Source organism: Elaeis guineensis, chromosome 6 (genome assembly GCF_000442705.2).
Source record: "Elaeis guineensis isolate ETL-2024a chromosome 6, EG11, whole genome shotgun sequence".
NCBI lineage: Eukaryota > Viridiplantae > Streptophyta > Magnoliopsida > Arecales > Arecaceae > Elaeis > Elaeis guineensis.
The window spans coordinates 18788855-18807271 of record NC_025998.2 but is presented as its reverse complement, the minus strand read 5'-3'; the positions used below and the strand labels follow the sequence as shown (position 1 = coordinate 18807271).

General features: G+C 34.9%; 1 protein-coding gene across 5 annotated transcripts; it reads left to right on the top strand.

The window, feature by feature from the left end:
* The first annotated feature begins 4380 nt into the window (after nt 1–4380).
* LOC105047125 (uncharacterized) lies at nt 4381–17624 on the top strand. 5 transcript variants are annotated; one of them, XR_012142070.1, is made up of 6 exons: nt 4381–4996; nt 5089–5633; nt 5713–5808; nt 10649–10704; nt 17076–17179; nt 17271–17624. XR_012142070.1 is itself a non-coding variant. In XM_073259312.1 (4 exons), exons 1-3 carry the CDS (start codon nt 4408–4410, stop codon nt 5800–5802), a joined length of 1224 nt encoding a protein of 407 aa, XP_073115413.1. In that variant the 5' UTR covers nt 4381–4407; the 3' UTR covers nt 5803–5808; nt 7533–7551. The 5 variants fall into 5 exon arrangements, 3 of the variants coding, with proteins under 3 accessions (XP_073115413.1, XP_073115411.1, XP_073115412.1); XR_012142069.1 differs by lacking the exon at nt 10649–10704; XM_073259312.1 differs by lacking the exons at nt 10649–10704; nt 17076–17179; nt 17271–17624 and adding an exon at nt 7533–7551.
* Nucleotides 17625–18417: the final 793 nt, after the last annotated feature.

Genomic DNA, 18417 nt, shown 5'->3' with positions numbered 1-18417 from the left:
GATGGGTACAAAGCTCTTTCAGAGCTGCAAAAGTATTGTCGGGACCATGTCGAGGAGAAATTATTGGTTATAACAATTTTATTATTTATATTTTACATCGTTCAATAACAAACCGGCACATCATCTAAGAAAGTGAACTTTTCTCGTTCCAAAAAAGTAGAAGCTTTCAACGGACCAATCATAGTTAATTAAAAAAATTTTCATTTAAAACTTCCAATCAAGTTTAGATAATAGTACAAATTTTTTTACTAATAAATGATGTGTTGACTTATTATTAGATGATGCAATATATATATATATATATATATATATATATATATATATATATATATATATATTGGTTGTAATAATTTTATTATTTATATTTTATATCGTTCAATAACAAACCGGCACATCATCTAAAAAAGTGAACTTTTCCCGTTCCAAAGAAGTAAAAGCTTTCAACGGACCAATCATAGTTAATTAAAAATTTTTTCATTTAAAACTTCCAATCAAGTTTAGATAATAGTGCAAATTTTTTTACTAATAAATGATATGTTGACTTATTATTAGATGATGCAATATATATATATATATATATATATATATATATATATATAGTAGAATCATTCTATCAAATAATTTTTTCTATCAATATAGTATTTTATTCTGCACATTCATTTACACTCAAAAGAGTGCTTACCAAGTAGAAGAGATGCAAATGGTCCAGATGTGCTTCAATTGAGAAGCACGTGACTCAGTAGCCTTGGCACGCCTCCAATTTTTTGTGCCTGACAACCTCACCATCATACAAGGTTCAATATGAGAGGAATATTGGAGAGAAAAGAACGGCAGGATAAATTTTTTTTTGAATCGAATATATAATATACAATGAAAGATAGGATATGGTTTACTAGCTAGATGGAGGGGTATCTGAACATTATAATGATGGATTGGTTGATATAGTTGATAAGCTTTACATAATAGATACAAACATAATATGAGAATCTATATGGATGAATATTTAATTTCATGTCATTATTTATTGAAAAGATATTGGATACTTATATAAGATCAAGATATGTAAATAATACCTTTTCATTAATCTTTTTGAATGAGATCCTGAATTGTCATAAATGGTATCAGAGTCAATCTAGCCCAAACATATATGGATCTTTAGCTTGACAAGGATACCGAAGCTTAAATAGGAGAAATATGTGAGAATCCATATGGATATATATTTAGTTCTACATCGATTATTTGCTGGAAAGATCTGGATACTTATATAGGATCAAAGAACCTGAATAATATCTTTCAGCTAATCTTTTTGAGTGACTCTCTTGTGTTGTTACACATAATCTCTCAAAATAAGATGACTTTTTGGTGGGTTGCATGAGTAACATATAAGGAGAGTGAGTTGGATGGGTGCAATAATTTGAATAAATTAATTTTGTATTTGATTGAGGTCATCAGAGGGTGAATGGATAAGGTTGGAAGGATGGATGGTCGCCATCTATTCTTTAACTCAAAAAATTAAAGAGAATCGATGAAAAAAGAAGATTGTCCATTCACTTGGCACGCCTCCAATTGGCCAATCATAGTTAACGAGAATTTTTTTTTTATTTAAAATTTTAATAAAGCTTAGATCATGGTGCAAACTTTTTCACTAATAAATGATGTATTAGCTTGTTATTAGATGATGTAAGGTATATACGATAAAATCATTCTAAACAATAATTTCTCATTGATAGGATCATTGATGGGTACAAAGCTCTTTCAGAGCTGCAAAAGTATTGTCGGGACCATGTCGAGGAGAAATTATTGGTTATAACAATTTTATTATTTATATTTTACATCGTTCAATAACAAACCGGCACATCATCTAAGAAAGTGAACTTTTCTCGTTCCAAAAAAGTAGAAGCTTTCAACGGACCAATCATAGTTAATTAAAAAAATTTTCATTTAAAACTTCCAATCAAGTTTAGATAATAGTACAAATTTTTTTACTAATAAATGATGTGTTGACTTATTATTAGATGATGCAATATATATATATATATATATATATATATATATATATATATATATATTGGTTGTAATAATTTTATTATTTATATTTTATATCGTTCAATAACAAACCGGCACATCATCTAAAAAAGTGAACTTTTCCCGTTCCAAAGAAGTAAAAGCTTTCAACGGACCAATCATAGTTAATTAAAAATTTTTTCATTTAAAACTTCCAATCAAGTTTAGATAATAGTGCAAATTTTTTTACTAATAAATGATATGTTGACTTATTATTAGATGATGCAATATATATATATATATATATATATATATATATATATATATATATATATATATAGTAGAATCATTCTATCAAATAATTTTTTCTATCAATATAGTATTTATTCTGCACATTCATTTACACTCAAAAGAGTGCTTACCAAGTAGAAGAGATGCAAATGGTCCAGATGTGCTTCAATTGAGAAGCACGTGACTCAGTAGCCTTGGCACGCCTCCAATTTTTTGTGCCTGACAACCTCACCATCATACAAGGTTCAATATGAGAGGAATATTGGAGAGAAAAGAACGGCAGGATAAATTTTTTTTGAATCGAATATATAATATACAATGAAAGATAGGATATGGTTTACTAGCTAGATGGAGGGGTATCTGAACATTATAATGATGGATTGGTTGATATAGTTGATAAGCTTTACATAATAGATACAAACATAATATGAGAATCTATATGGATGAATATTTAATTTCATGTCATTATTTATTGAAAAGATATTGGATACTTATATAAGATCAAGATATGTAAATAATACCTTTTCATTAATCTTTTTGAATGAGATCCTGAATTGTCATAAATGGTATCAGAGTCAATCTAGCCCAAACATATATGGATCTTTAGCTTGACAAGGATACCGAAGCTTAAATAGGAGAAATATGTGAGAATCCATATGGATATATATTTAGTCCTACATCGATTATTTGCTGGAAAGATCTGGATACTTATATAGGATCAAAGAACCTGAATAATATCTTTCAGCTAATCTTTTTGAGTGACTCTCTTGTGTTGTTACACATAATCTCTCAAAATAAGATGACTTTTTGGTGGGTTGCATGAGTAACATATAAGGAGAGTGAGTTGGATGGGTGCAATAATTTGAATAAATTAATTTTGTATTTGATTGAGGTCATCAGAGGGTGAATGGATAAGGTTGGAAGGATGGATGGTCGCCATCTATTCTTTAACTCAAAAAATTAAAGAGAATCGATGAAAAAAGAAGATTGTCCATTCACTTTGGCCCACTAATTTGCATCTTCTTAAATTGGAAGGATGGAAGAAAAGATGGATATGCATTGACGAGTAGATTTTTTTGCATTGATAAAATTATCTTTCATCAATTTTTTTGATAAAACTATAATATTTCTTTATATTTTAATTTATATTATATATATAATATTAATTATATATTATTAAATTTTATTATTAATTATGTTAATTTTAATACATAATTTTGATAATTATAATTACATTGATTATTATCAAATTATAAAATTATTTATAAAATTATTTATTATTATAGTATATAGTCATTTTCATCATGGATAATATGTTAGTAATTGTATTTTATAATCATCAGCTAGCATATTCATGTAAACACACACACACACCAACGAAAATGTTAAAATATTATTTTGATTGTTATTTGTTGTCTTATCCAAACTAGAATGTAAAATAAGTTATTTATAATATTTGCAAAAATAAATATAAAAATAGAGCTGATTTTTATTTTATAAATACGAAATGCAATTCGAGGCCCGTGGGGTAGGCAACGAAGGCCTGCTGCAGTCCCACCAAATGATCAAATTATCACTTGCACCAGGTTCAATGGGCCACCCCGAATCACTATGGTGGATAACACGCCACAGTCCCCTCCTGTTTCCCCAATCAGCGATTGTGCCTTGTCCACCGTGCATATATGCTCCGAGATTTACCCCGGTCCACTTGGACCTGGTCCAAGCAATAATTTCTCCACTAAATGCGGAAAATTATTATCTACACAGTGCGCATCAGCACGATCGTGTATGAAACTAATCACAATCGTTGATTTTTATAATGATTAATGATGCATCAAGAGACGTATTTGGTTCAGAGACGAGCAGTTTCTGTTGGCTCCATGCATAGCCACGTGGTGGATGAAGAGTGGGCAATAATTTCTAAACCAAACATCACGGAAGGTCGCTTGCTTTGAAAGTGGGCTGATGTGGCATTTATTCCCCCCAGGTTCGATTTATGTGACACGGTCGTGATATCCACTAACCGCGTCGCGAAACGTAGAAAGATAAGATAAATTTAGCCGCCGCCTCAGTTATTAGCGCATCCCTCCACCTGCTTTCGAACAATAAACCATGCCGCATGTCGGCCCTCCGTCCCTACCGTGTGTTACCGCAGGGAGACGGCAATACGTGGCACGAAGAGAACATAAAAATTATCATTCCATCACCTCCAAGTCCCAACCCCACCGACCACCTCCCATTGCCGCTTTCCCACTCTCCCGCCCTCCCCCGCCTCCCTGCGACTCAAAATATTCCCACCTCTTCCCCTCCTTCCTGTTTTCCCCTTCCAGCTCGGTCAATTTCGTAGACCAACGCTTCACATTCCCCTCAATCCATCCCCCTTTTTTCCCTCTCTTTCTCTTCTCATCTCCCTTCCAGACCCTAAAAAACCCCGCAGAGGCCCACCCTGCACCTCTTCTTCCAGTTCGATTTTTTCCAATCCGATGTGATCTGGGGGACGATTACGAAGAAAAGGGAGGGAGGGGGAGAGAGCGAGAGAGGTGGTGGTTCTGCACTCGCTCCATCATGCCGTCTGGTGCGAAGAAGAGGAAAGCGGCCAAGCGCAAGAAGGAACAGGAGGAGAAGGAGAAGGCGATGGGCAGCAACCCCGACCCACCTGATGACCCTCTTCCTTCCCCTCCAGCTCTTCCTCAACCCCAAGGTTGGTTTCTCAACCCTTATCTCGCTTTCGGTTTAATTGTCGCCGCTTCCTTCGCGTTTCTTGAATCGATATTGTTTTTGATGTTGGACCAGGTAATGATCACAAGGATCAGACGACCCAGGAGGAGACGGAGAGCGGGGAGTTGGAGACACCGTTCGCGACTCCGTTGTCTCAGGTGAACGAGGAGGAAGGGGAGGGAATTCCTGGGTCTGAACGCATTGCTGTTGATCTGGCAACGGAGAGTTTGGAGAATGATAAGCGAGAGGCTGATGAGGTTAAAGTGCGAGTAATGGCCGCTGCGGCGGCGGCAGAAGAGGCTTTTCCCTCACCAAAAGATGAGTTGGGCGTCGAGATCGTTCGGTCTGAGAAGGGAGAGCCTTGGGACGCCGAGGGTGCCAAGGAACCGGTTAATCCTGTGGAGCAGAGTGTTGTTGCAAGCGAAGAGGTGGAACGAGAAAAGGAATCCCTGGCTGAGTCTCCGAAAGAGGCATTGCCTGCGGTGGATCCTCCTCCGTCCCATGAATCTGAAGTGAAGATAGTCCCTCATCCAGAAAAGGATGCAGTCGAAAAACAGCCCCGTGTGAGTGCGGAAGCCAGACAAGGTAGTGGTAGAGCAGAGACGGTGGCGACTACTGAGGTATTAAAAATGGGGTTTTGTTAAGCTTGCTTGCTCCTTTAGGTTCATATAATGATGGGGATCAATTGGATGGCTGCAGGTTGTGTCACGTGGCCCACAGGTTGTGCATCGTGCGAGATGGTGGAATTGCTGTGGACTGCTTGATGTTCTGGTGCACTCTGAAAGATAATCTCAGGTGAGCTTTTAGTTCTTCTTATTGGAAATCTTTGATCGCATCATAGCTTTTAGTTCGAGCTCTCTAGCTCACTCCATTGTTATAGCACTCTGGTTCATCTGGGATAGTGCATTCCACAACGAAGTCTGCCAATATTTGAGTTTTGATGGAGGGCTGAGGTTGGAATTTTACCTCAAACTCCGTGAGCTCAATCATCCATTTCGCCAATCACCCAGAAGTATCGGGCTGATGCAAGACAGTCTTGAGTGGTTGATAGTCAGCACTATAATAGAATGTGCTTAGAAGTAAGGCCAGAGCCTTTGGGCTGCAATGATGAGGACAAAAATCAGCTTTTCCAACCTAGTATATCTGATCTCCGTATCTCAAGCACAAGGGCTTGCTCCTTTTCTCATGCACATGGTAGGTAAGAGTGGTGATCTAGCAGAGAGTATAACGAGCAGAGTCTACATTGCAGCATACAGGAAACAAGCTGACCATTTACTTGGTACTAGTAGAGGAGGTAACTGTTCTGATTAATGAAGTAGTCATCACTTGTAGCATTCAAAGAAAAATCATGATGTGACATTAAGAGGGGATACATAGAATATCCTATGGTATTTGACAGGACTAAAAAAGATTGCTGTATTAAGGTTATTTAGATTGTCTTGCCATGAGAATATGCAAAGGGTACGCAGTTGTGAATTGTTGACGATAGTTTGGTATCATGAGTGCTAGGTGTCTTAATTTATATATTTATATATTAAAGCAGATATATAATTTTAAATTGTAATTTGATATTAGGCAAATATTTGAACATTGACACTGATCATATGTATTCAGCAGAAGTGTGAAGAGACGAGCTTTTGCTGTCAACTTTGGGATCTTGGAGAAATAAAAGGATTGAGCAAAAATTTGGGGCTGGTTAGAGAAAGTTTATTGGTCATGTAACCAACCCAATCATTAGTGTGATAGAGTAAATGGTTTGGTTAACTGTCTCTCATGAAATTTTTTTCTTTTCTCTTTAATTAATCATGTACGATAGTTATACACATGAAAAGGCCAGCATGTAAATGTGGCCATTGTCAGGTCCTCTTTTTGTAAGATCTAGTAGGTAGCGAACTAGTTTTTTAGTGAGCCAGTATTACATATGATCTAATAATAGTTTGTTAAAAATTGTTATCTACTTTGTATTTAGTTTCTTAGGATATCTGAAATGCATGGTTCTTTTAAAATAAATTATTTGTAATCCATATTTCTGCTTGTTAAGTTAGTATCAACATAAGAATTTAGGTCACTAATGATTTCAAAGTTGACCCTGATCTGATAATGAGATTTTAGCTCATTGATTACCCAAGCATTGTCACTTGTGAGGGCTATTTATCAAAGCTGATAGCCATCAGAATGATATTGGTTGTGTTCTTTTTGGTAGATATAGGAATCATGCTATATTCAGGGCCAATGACTTTTGAAACAAAGATTCGTTTTTCCTCTTAATTTAATGGTTGCTCTTATTACAGAGCTTTTAGAAGGATATTACATTGCAACTTCTGAGTTGTGGGTTCTGGTCCATAAAATAGATGCAACTTCACATACTAATGCTATTTTCAAGAGTGACTGGTTATTGTAATTACTCTGCAAATCTTTGAGTATGTTTTAACAGCTAAGCAATATAGTCCTCCATGTATGTATCGTGGAGGTCAAGAATTGGTCACTTTTTGAAAGAAAATTCTTTATACTTTTTCTAGGACTTGATTACTTGAAGAATTAAACTCATGTAAAGTGAAGCAAAGCGACCAGGAAGTAAAGTATTGCTCCTCTTCTATTGTGAGCTAATATGCCAATTAATGTTTATTAATCCTTTTCACAGTTATAAAATAATGAACTTCAGTTGCATAGCCACTTATAACCATTTAACAAATAAGCTAAACAAATAAAATATGAGTAATTACGATCTGTTATGTCCCCATATGGTAATTATGATTGTTCTTGATTCTTAAATAATTGCATTTTTTTTACTGTAGCTACAAATGCTAGCTTTTACAGGCATAGTCCTTGTGGGTCTTAGCAAGAGTAGGGAGTCTGTTCCATATCCAGTTCCACTACTTATGTCACCGGATGTATTTGCAGTCAAATCTGCTGTTTTATTTCTCTCTCCATTTGAAAGAGATTCTAGGATTGGTAATTTGGATGTATTCTTTCACATTGTCAGAGTATATTCTTGATTTCACAAGTTCATTTTGCTTCCTTTGGGCAGGAAATCTGCTTGTCAATTTTTCTTTTGTTTCTCTACCTGCTTGTTCAAACCTTTAAAAACATCCTTGAGATCCTGGAAGAGGACATGCCGTCTATGATCATCTATGGGAAATATGCATATCAGTATTCCTCCACTCTTATTCACCCTCCATTACCTGCATTACTATCCCTAGTATGTCAGTAGTGCTCCCTTTTTTTTTTAAAAAAAGAATTTAACATGCTGTGGGCATCAAGCCTTGTCCTGACTGTCCTGGTTCTTCTGCTACATGGATCCTCATCCATCAAGTATTTCTATTTAGGTTTTGGATCAATTTCATCGTGATATGTTTCTTAAGATCGGCTGTCAACCTAGCATCAACCTTCCATCTTTTTCATCCAAGGCCTGGACCGGCATTGATGATGTTGATTGTTGTTGAATGATTTTCAGATTTTTTTTCCCTCTCCACTTGTATTGATTTTTGTATCTTTGCCTTTTAACATGCAAACATGAGTGCTCAAGAGCTGTCTACTCTTTATAGTTTTCTTATGATGAATTCCATCTAAATTATGATCAAGGTTTAACATCCCAGTGGGATAGGGGGCATCCTAGCCGTCTCGTCCCATTTTTGTGAGAAAACGGGATCGAAATGGGGTCAAGATTTTGAAAGCCATCCATGTAGGGGAGAAGAAGAAAGTGGAAAAAGAAAAGAATATGAAGAAGGGGAAAAGTTGAAAGGAAAGAAGAAGAAGAAGAAGAAAAAATAAAGAAAGAAAGGGAGGAAGAAGAAAAAGAAATGAAGGAAAGAAGGAAGAAGGGAGAGAGAAAGAAGAAGAAAAGAAAAAAAAAGAAAGGAAGTGACAAGAAAAATAAAGAAAAATGAAAGAAAAGAAAGAAAGGTAGAAGAAAAAGAAAGAAAAGAAGGAAAAAAAAGAAAGAAAGGAAAGAAGAAGGGGAGAGAGACAGATGATATCTAATGAGACAGCCATCGGGATGGGATGGGATAGTGGGGCATCCCATTCCATAGAGATAGTGTGACACTTCTGTTCTACGGGATTTAAAACCTTGATTATGATATGACATTCTATTAGTATCTACGAATAATAGTAAAGTAAAAATATAACATGATCTATTGAAACTCTATAACCATAGGTTCAGTTTTTTTATCCATTGGAATCTAATTAGACTCTAAATTCTCCCTAGTCTAATATGTCTAGTTCTATATATGAGTTCTATAATCCACTAGGCCCACCAGCTTCATTCTACTAATCTTCTTTGCCCTAGTCCACCTTTTTCTTGATAGAAGTTTGTCTGCTTGATAATGCATGGGGTGTCTTTGTTGGTGATCTTATTCATTATTATGTTAATATCCTTTTAGATGGGGTTGGATAGAAGAAAGCATTTATCTAATAGTTTTGCAGAACACCTAATCTATTCAATCTTCTTGCTGAGGGTGAATGATTTGCCTTTCAACCTTTCAGCTTCTGTTTGATTTGATCAAGGAAGGAAAAAAGACTTGTTTTTATTTCATAGGTAGAAGGGGGCATCGTGGGTAGAGAGCCTTATGTAATATCGAGAGAACCTTGTCGACTCTCCTTATCTTAGGAAATAGATCACTTAGAATAGGACCATAGGTCTATCCACTTATTAACTGCTGTAGGTTTTTATTTTCTCTAGATGTTACCTGGGTGAGTTAGGACTTGCAGTTGCTTTACTCATGTCTGAGTTTTTGAAGTCAAAGACCTTATAGTGGAATGCCAATTTTCTGCTGGTGTTATTGATAAACAATGCTATATTTGGAGAAAGCATGATTCCATATGACTAATATACTAGAATAGTAGAATTACTACCATAAACTAGTCTATCATGTTTTCCTTGTGTTGGAATAGGTTTGTTGAGGGATTGACATCTGGCTTGCTTTTGGTTATTTTAAGGATCTAAATGCCAGTCAATATCGTAATTCACTGTATGGTATATACTGCATGCCACAATTTTCAACGTGAGAACTGTCCCATAAAAGTGTCTATAGGATAGTTCGTTATTGCATTGCAGTGGCATATAGGCCGATATATTTTGGCATTTGGTCATAGTAAATTAAATTTGCATGAACTTAGCCTAATTCTATTATTTCTTGTGGGCATATTTTTTATTTTTTTCCAATTTGTTGTTTTATTTGTGGAATCCAATATAATACTGCCTTCGTTGGCATGTGGGCCAGAATTATATAGATAATGTTGCATGTGTGCTTGTCAACTCAAAGACACATTCGATGTGCTTTCAGATGTTGTAATTGTTCATGCACCAAACATTATGCTTCAGTGTTTAAAATATGTGTACCTCTCACTGGAAGAAAGTAAAATAGTCTTGATGCAAAAATTAGGTTTTCTAATGCAGCACACCAGCTGTGTATCTTTTGGTACCATAATGAACTACTGTAGGCAGTCAGCTTTCCATTTTGTTTTCTATTTAAATTCATATTAGAGAAGATATTAAGTTGCAGTACCATCTCCAAGAGAGCACCAGCTTCCACATTCCAATAATGTGAGTGCACATCATTGAATTTCAGTCACATGTGGCTGGACTCCAAGGCTCTGACAGTAGTAGGTGATGTGTCTGTGCTGGTGTTTGCAGATTGTATATATGGTATGGCATGATAAGCATATGGTGTTTACTCCTGAAAAACATAGGTATGATATATGATACTATAATTCCTTGGTTAGCTTCATACAAATTAGAGCTGTATTATGGCTCTTCTGGTATAGTCCTTAAGGTTCATTTTAATGTTTTCCATTGAGTTTTTTATGTAAGTAATAACTCATTGCATGAAAGGCCAATTCTTATATTGTCTTGTAGTCTAAAGCTCTAGCAGCTAATATTTGAGATCTTTGAATCTACGATGTTCAATAGTATCATATTTTTGTTTCGTCAAGGTCAATGAGTAGTCTTCCCCTCTTTTTTAATAAAATAACACTTTTCTTGATTATCTAAAATCGGTTTTGTTATCAGAATCTCAATTTTTGCCCCATTACAGTGAGTGGTCATGTTAGAAGATAGATGTGATGTTGTAGATGACATGAGGACCATCTTTAAGGTGCTTTTGTTATTATCAGGTAGCAAGAATTAAGAAAGTCAACTTTTGAAGTTTTGAAGCTTTTATCCTGTCATATCTAATCGTTCATTGACGTTGCTATCTTGCCACTTGGTGAGGTCATGCTTGTGTATCCTTTTCAAATCTGAAGGCTACTTTGAAAAGAGATGAAGATTGTGAAGATGAACCCTTATTTTGATATTAAGTGGACTTTGAGGAAGAATTTCATGAACCTAGCCCATGCCCCAATACAAAGGTGAATGTATCATGGATGATGTTTGAAAAATACTGTTTGTGGTTGCCTGGCAGCCATGGTGCTGCCTAGGTAGGGAGTCAAGAGGTCAAAGTGGTCCATGAATAACATATTCGAAATACTTAAAAATATGAGGAAAACTTTAAAAATAGTTTTGTCCAAGAAAATGAAACATTTTCTGACAAACAACATAGATTAAGTCAATGGCAAGTTCGAATTTTTGGCAACATTTGGTGCTGATTCATAAATTGATCTCATCCTTCATGTTTGGACATGGTTTAGAGCACAAGGCTGGGGCAAGGCTGCTGTCTTTTTGAAATCAGTCAAGAATAATATTGTAAAAGATGAGTACTGAAGGAAAATGAGGCTATTCACAAAGGTGAAGTTTTTGTTAGAATCCTCTTGGCAATGTTGAACCATGAAAGCTAGCACATTGGTCAAATGCTTCGGAAACATCGAAAGCATGATGGTAGTGTCAAAAACTAAATATTCTTTAGGGGCTATGGAAGCCACAAGATCAAGATGATGTATGCTTATCTCAAAAATCTGCTAACAAGATAAGTATTGAAGTTCAGTCTAAGAGATCTTAGCATTGAATGCAAACTCTATACAACTAATGAGTACTCATCATCCATTATCTGTTTATTGGAAGGACAAAAAATGAGCTGATTGCATTTACATCAAGAGCTGATTCATTCACATCAACTTATTGGGGACCAAGTTCCTATAGCAATGGAAGTGATTAGTGGCAGAATGGGTGTTTGGGCTTGTCTTGGTTTGCTTTTATGGGCCTTTGTATTTTAAGAGTTTGAGTACCTTTTGGTTTTAGCTTGCCGTCAACAACAAATTTCATATGGCAAAATTTAAACTTTAGGAAGCTGCATGCTGAGATTGTTATTCCATATTTTGATATTTCAATGTTATTTTATTTCTTCATGTGTAATTTAGACCAAGGTTTTAAATTCTGTGGGATGGGACTGTTCCAGTTTTTTCATGAAATGGAATGTACTGCCATCCTGCCCTGTCCCGATACTTGGGACAGAGGATATCTTAAGGCATCCCAATTGGGATGCTGGGACGCTAGCTGGATGGTCTGTCACGACATATGGGATGCTATCCTATTCCGGTGTCCCATGGGACGTCCTGCTAGGACCTAAATCCTTGATATATTCAGTACTCCATTTTAACATTGTTGTTTTCCTCTAAATTAATGAGATTAGGGGTCTTTTTTGTCAATTCATATGTTAAGTTGGTTTTAAATGGCTGTGATGTTTCTGTTTGTAGTTTAGATTGCTATAAGGGAAGTCACTGTATACTTTGGCATGCCTTGAGGCTCGAACTTATTTGAAATCCAGAAATGTGGCTTCATAATTGATCAAAAATAACATTAATGTTGAACCACCCCTGAAAGAAAATCTTCATATGTTAGAATCAAGCACAACTAACGGTGTATTGCAAGCCACTAAGATTGCATGAAATCTTGTTATAAAATCTGTACACCATACTTTACCTTCAAAAATTAAATTGTTTCTTCTTTGACACTCTTTTGCATCATCTACTTTCTGTTACTTAATGGCTAATATCTTAAATACCAGGCATGCTCTTTATTCTGCATTCACTGGTTGCAGAATATCAGTTACATCACATTTTTCTTCTCATAACCTCTGCCACCACCAAAACCATACGGCTGTTTTGTTGGTTTTTTTATTTTTATTTTTATAATCAATGATTATCATCATTGTCCCATAAACATGTTAAGAAGAAAACCAGTAATTATGCCTAACTTAATTTCATCCTTCCCTTATGTTCTGCACATAGCAGGACATCACCAATTGACCCTGCATTATCTTGACCTTTTTAGCTAATCAATGCATGGGATATGGCTTGCTAATGTGGGAGATCCAATTTCTAAATAGCTAATAGCTACTTTACAGCTTATATTAGTTTTGGTTAAATAATATCAATAAATATAATCCCGTTTATGGTCTCATATTGACTGCATTTAACTTCAAAAAAATTTAAAATAAGTTACATTTCCTTTCTGTTAAAAACTTATTATCCTCATAAATTGTATCTTAACTGTATGATTTTTCCTTAACTTTCGGTTTTCTAGCAGAGCTTGTAGATGCCTTTTATCTTAATGTTGTCTTTGATAACATGATATATTTGTATTATCACCTTTTATATCCTCGTAATTCAAGCAACTTTCTAGAGATGATTAATTTAGAATTATAGATAGGTTAGTGAAGAATGTATCATAGACTTTCGAGAGACATTATTCAATAGAGCATGTGGGATGAGCATGACAATATAAGGAAAGATAGCTGAATAGCACAAAAAAACAAACAAAGGCTTATTTATGACAGTTGTAAGGGTGGCAATTTATAACCCGATCCATCAACCTAACCTTCGAATGATCCATTTTAAAGAGATTTGGGTTTAACATAAATGGATCGGGTCATAAATGGGTCAACCTATCTAGACCTATTTATTAGATGGGTTGAGTTCAGGTTTAGACATTTAAACTGTTTAACCCATTTTGACTCTTTAATGATTAGGTTGGGTCCTAACTCGAACCATTTAACCCATATTGACCTGTTTAACCTGACGTGACTTGTTTAATAAATGAGTTATGTAGGTCGGGTCAGGTTGCCTATTTAATAAATTGGTTGGGTTCAGATTTGAATTTTTGACCGGTTTAATAAATATGTTGGATTTGGGTTAACAAATTTTTGACTCGACCCACATCCGACTTGATCTGTATCCGAGCTAACCCGACCCAATACCCCTATAGAGCGGTGAACTTTTATGTTCCCAGGGATACCCTTTCTGATTATTGACTTGAATGGAGGTGCAAAAGTAGTTTTTTTTTTGTTTTATTTTTTTTACCTTTATTTCATAAATTGAAAAAGTAGCATTAGGTGTTTTGGCTTGATGATTTGGATTTTGAACTAATTTGAGCATCAATATGAATGATGTTCTAAAATTTGTTATGTAATGTCGGACATTAGAAAGCAAATATGCATTTATCATTTGTTTATCTATTAGTCTGTCAGCAAAATTTTCTTTTACTGTTGGGTCTTGTTGGTATACCATGAAGATTTGTCAGAACCTTGTTTAACTCATTGATGCAACTATTACTTTCTAAATTTGTGATGCCTTCTTGTCAATTGCTTGCTCAAAATTTGGGAACGTGTATGTATATTGACATTGAGGTTGGGAAGTTTTAACTCATGCAGCTTTAAACTTCTTGACTGCAAAAGGCTATACATACACATATGCATGGAGTGTAGACATGTGTCCACGCACATGTGCATGCTTACATATACATAGACATAAATCACATATATGATGTGTACATCAGTATTATCTTTTATTTAATTCATTAAATAGGAAAAAGGTGTCAATATCATCAGCATGACATTAGAGTCTAGTGGTGGGCTTGAGAGTAGAGATACAGATAGTGAAACGACTTCTGAAGATATAATTGCGGGAGGCCATAAAGAAGGTAATGTGAATGGAGTCTTATTCTTGTAAACAGAAGGGAAGTTCTTGTCATTTTTGACCACCTTTACAAAACTTTGGTGCTTTGCATCCTTGATGCTGCAGACTTGCAATCCTAATGTTTGAGCTAAAGAGCTCATGCATTTCCACATAATACATCCCTGACAGCAAAATGATTTTTATTATTGCAACAGCAGGTCAATTTTTTTTCACTTTTGACCACCTTTATAAAAGTTTGGTGCTTTACATCCTTGATGCTGCAGACTTGCAATCTTTGAGCTAGAGGGTTCATTCAATTCCACATAATACATCACTGACGGTAAAGTGATCCTTATTCTTATACCAGCAGGGCAATTCTTTTTCATTTTTGACCACATCATTGCTGCACCAAACTAGCAGTCCTAATTCTGATCTTTAGAGCTTATGGACATAATACATCCTTGATGGTCAGTTGAATCAAACTACTTGCTGTTCATTTGTCTATGGAATGTTTAATCTTAAATGTAGTGCAAACTTCAACCGAACACATGAGATGGATGATTTCTACAAAACCACTATATGCAAGTCAGCTTAAACTCTTCCTCAAGTTGCCTGGTTGATGGTAGGATGAAATACGACTTGTCAATTTTTTTTCATCATTTTTATGTAAGAATTCCTTAATGATTATGGGCTGTCTGGTGCAATCTGATTCTATGTCATGTTTGCACTTGTTTTCCAAGGCTGTAGAATCTGATTTCAGATCTAAAGAGGAGATAAAGGTCACTATAGGCAGTACCATGAAAGGTTAAACCTATGGCTTATAAAGATAATCCCCATTTGAAAGGAGAATGAAATGACTAAGGAACAAAAATCGATTATGCTTAATGCAACTCAATGTTTATGTGGTTACAGTGTTCAAATGTGTATTACAATACTAATTGCCAAGGATTTGCTCTCATTTATCAATTTTTTGTAGTAATTCAGTATAGCGTTCTTTAGGATCGTCATATAAAATTTAGTAAAAAGACAAAAATTGTTTTAAGCATCATTAACACAAACCATACTTTAGTGTATGTTTGTCACTAAAACCCCATTCTTTTAATGATTATCATCCCTGAAGTAGCTAAGCTGACAAAAACAAGAGGCTTTGGGACCTAGAGTTAGCTTTGAAACGCGTGCTTGTATGCATAAATATGATATAGATTTAGAAGGGCTGGAAGTTCCTTTTTCTTGTTCATGGATAATTGTAATAATCCACACAAAGAGAACTTGGAATGTTATGTTCAACTTGGATCACACAACTGGCTAACGTGCATTGAAGGGCTGTGCATCATTGACAGTGAGCATATATGTAGTTTAATCTTTTAGCTTCCTCAATCTTATCTTTTAGTTCTGTTTAACTTTTAGTTCTAGTTTTATTAATGAGTATGGCTGAGACTAGAATATCCTGCAGTTGTTTGGAACGTTTTATGGGCATAATTTAATAAGCCACATCAAGTGTTAGTTTATGGAAGTGAAAAACAGGCGAGGTTTTAGGTTTTTGCTCGAAGGTGTCATGTTCTGGGTTTTCTCAGTTTTGGGGGTGATTGGAAATAAAGTGTTTCTTTCCAATGGCCATCCAATCCATTACTTCTATCTCTTCTCTTCTCTTTTCAATCCTTCCTCTTCTTCCTTCCATTTCCCCCTTACTTTCCCTTCATCCAGTTTAGTTTCCTTGCTGATAATTTGATTTCTGACGTCTTTTCTTTTTCTTTTTTTTTTTTTTTTTTGCAAATATGAATACTATTACTATATCTTTGCATACCTGTTGATGGAGTTCTACGAACATGTTATGATGCGTTTGGTGGATGCAGGACTTAGGGATTTTTATTAGATTTAATTTTTGTTGTCAATTTATTATAATTTACTTTCACTTTTTAGTTGTTTTCAGTTTTTTGATAGGTTATTAGAGGATGGGTATTAAAAGATTTCTGATTTTATTTAGCTTGATGGGTCTAGCTACTGTAATGATATTATTCACATGATGTTGCTTATGCTATAGTAACTTTGAGCAGCAATCATGCTACAGCAATTGCGAATGTTGCTGTTTTGTGTTCCAACTTTTTTGGTGTTTTGATTTTATTACTTGGTCCACATTTTCCTGCCGTAACATCTCTTGTTTGCATTTATTCTATTGCTGGTCAGTCAGTGATTGTTATGCAATGCTGATTGTGTTGCGATGTCTTTTTGTGCAGAAGCAGAACGTGAAGATATAGTATGATAGTTGATAAATTATCTACCATAATAGGCCAATCAATATTAGTCAATGAAATTATGACGTTTGAGAGTTTTGAATAAGGTATGCCAGTAACTGTGGTTTTCAAGGCTTCTTCGATTGAAATAAGCAAAATGATGTTGTTGATCATTTTCCTATCCCGGTTTCATTGCAGCGACGGTGAAATTTCAACTGCAAAGCTCTATGGTTTGGTCTAGCGGTTTGAGAGGATATCCAAATTGTGTGGCTTGGAAACAAATTTTCTGCTTTTCGCAATTGAGATTTACTTTGATTCCTCTCATCCAAGTTGAATTTAACGTGTGGTCTGAAGAAGTATTATTTCAGCATTTTCGGAACTAATCATCATGTTATCTTATATACAGCCAACATATTTGCGCATGTATACAATTCCATGTTTTCCCTTTATGGGTTTGCATTTAAATACTTATGTATATGTGCGTGTGTGCATTTGTCGATGTCATGGTATATAAAGTTTAGAATAAGAGGATGCTATTTATTATTGATGATATATGGTCCTGTACATGGATGATAAATCATTATGGCTGGTATATTTGGTGATAGAAAAATGATTATAAACTGGATGAAACATTGTTTTAGAAGATATATATTTTATTTGTGGATGTTTTTTTATTTAAATAGATATTTTTTTTATGCTGCATTCAACTGTGTGCGGTTCAATCATTGCCCAAACTGGTTACATTCCGGCTATGGATGAGGGTAAACTTATTCGTGAAATAAAAGGTTGTTGATGGGATGTGAGGATATTGACATGGGGGATCTGCAGAAATTATGGACCCACAATTTTCATCATTTTAAGGATATTAAAAGTTATCGTTTTGTGGGTGCCAACCGGCTCAGTTGTCAGAGTCATTGGTTACCGATAACAGTGATATAACAGTGATCCGGCTTTGATTTTATCAGATTTTTTATCGATTTAATATTAATTTTAAAAAATTATCAAAATAATATTTTTTTAAAATTATTTATCAATATATTGTTTAAAATAAAATCATCAAAATAAAATTATTCTATAATATGATGATTTTTTATACTGATATATCATTTTTGCTGTCAGCTGCGAAATAGATGATATGAGTCATCCTATCCTATAAGTCATTTTATGATAGGATGATTTTATAATTAATAAAAAAATAATAGAGATTGAAAATCAGTGAGGAAGAGAAGAGAGAGAGGGATGGATTCAGAAGAGAGAAGAGAGAGTTGTTCTATCGTGTGGCAGTTTTATAAGTCATCTTATCATGGTAGTTCTATAAATCATCTTATCATAGTTATTGAGCTGG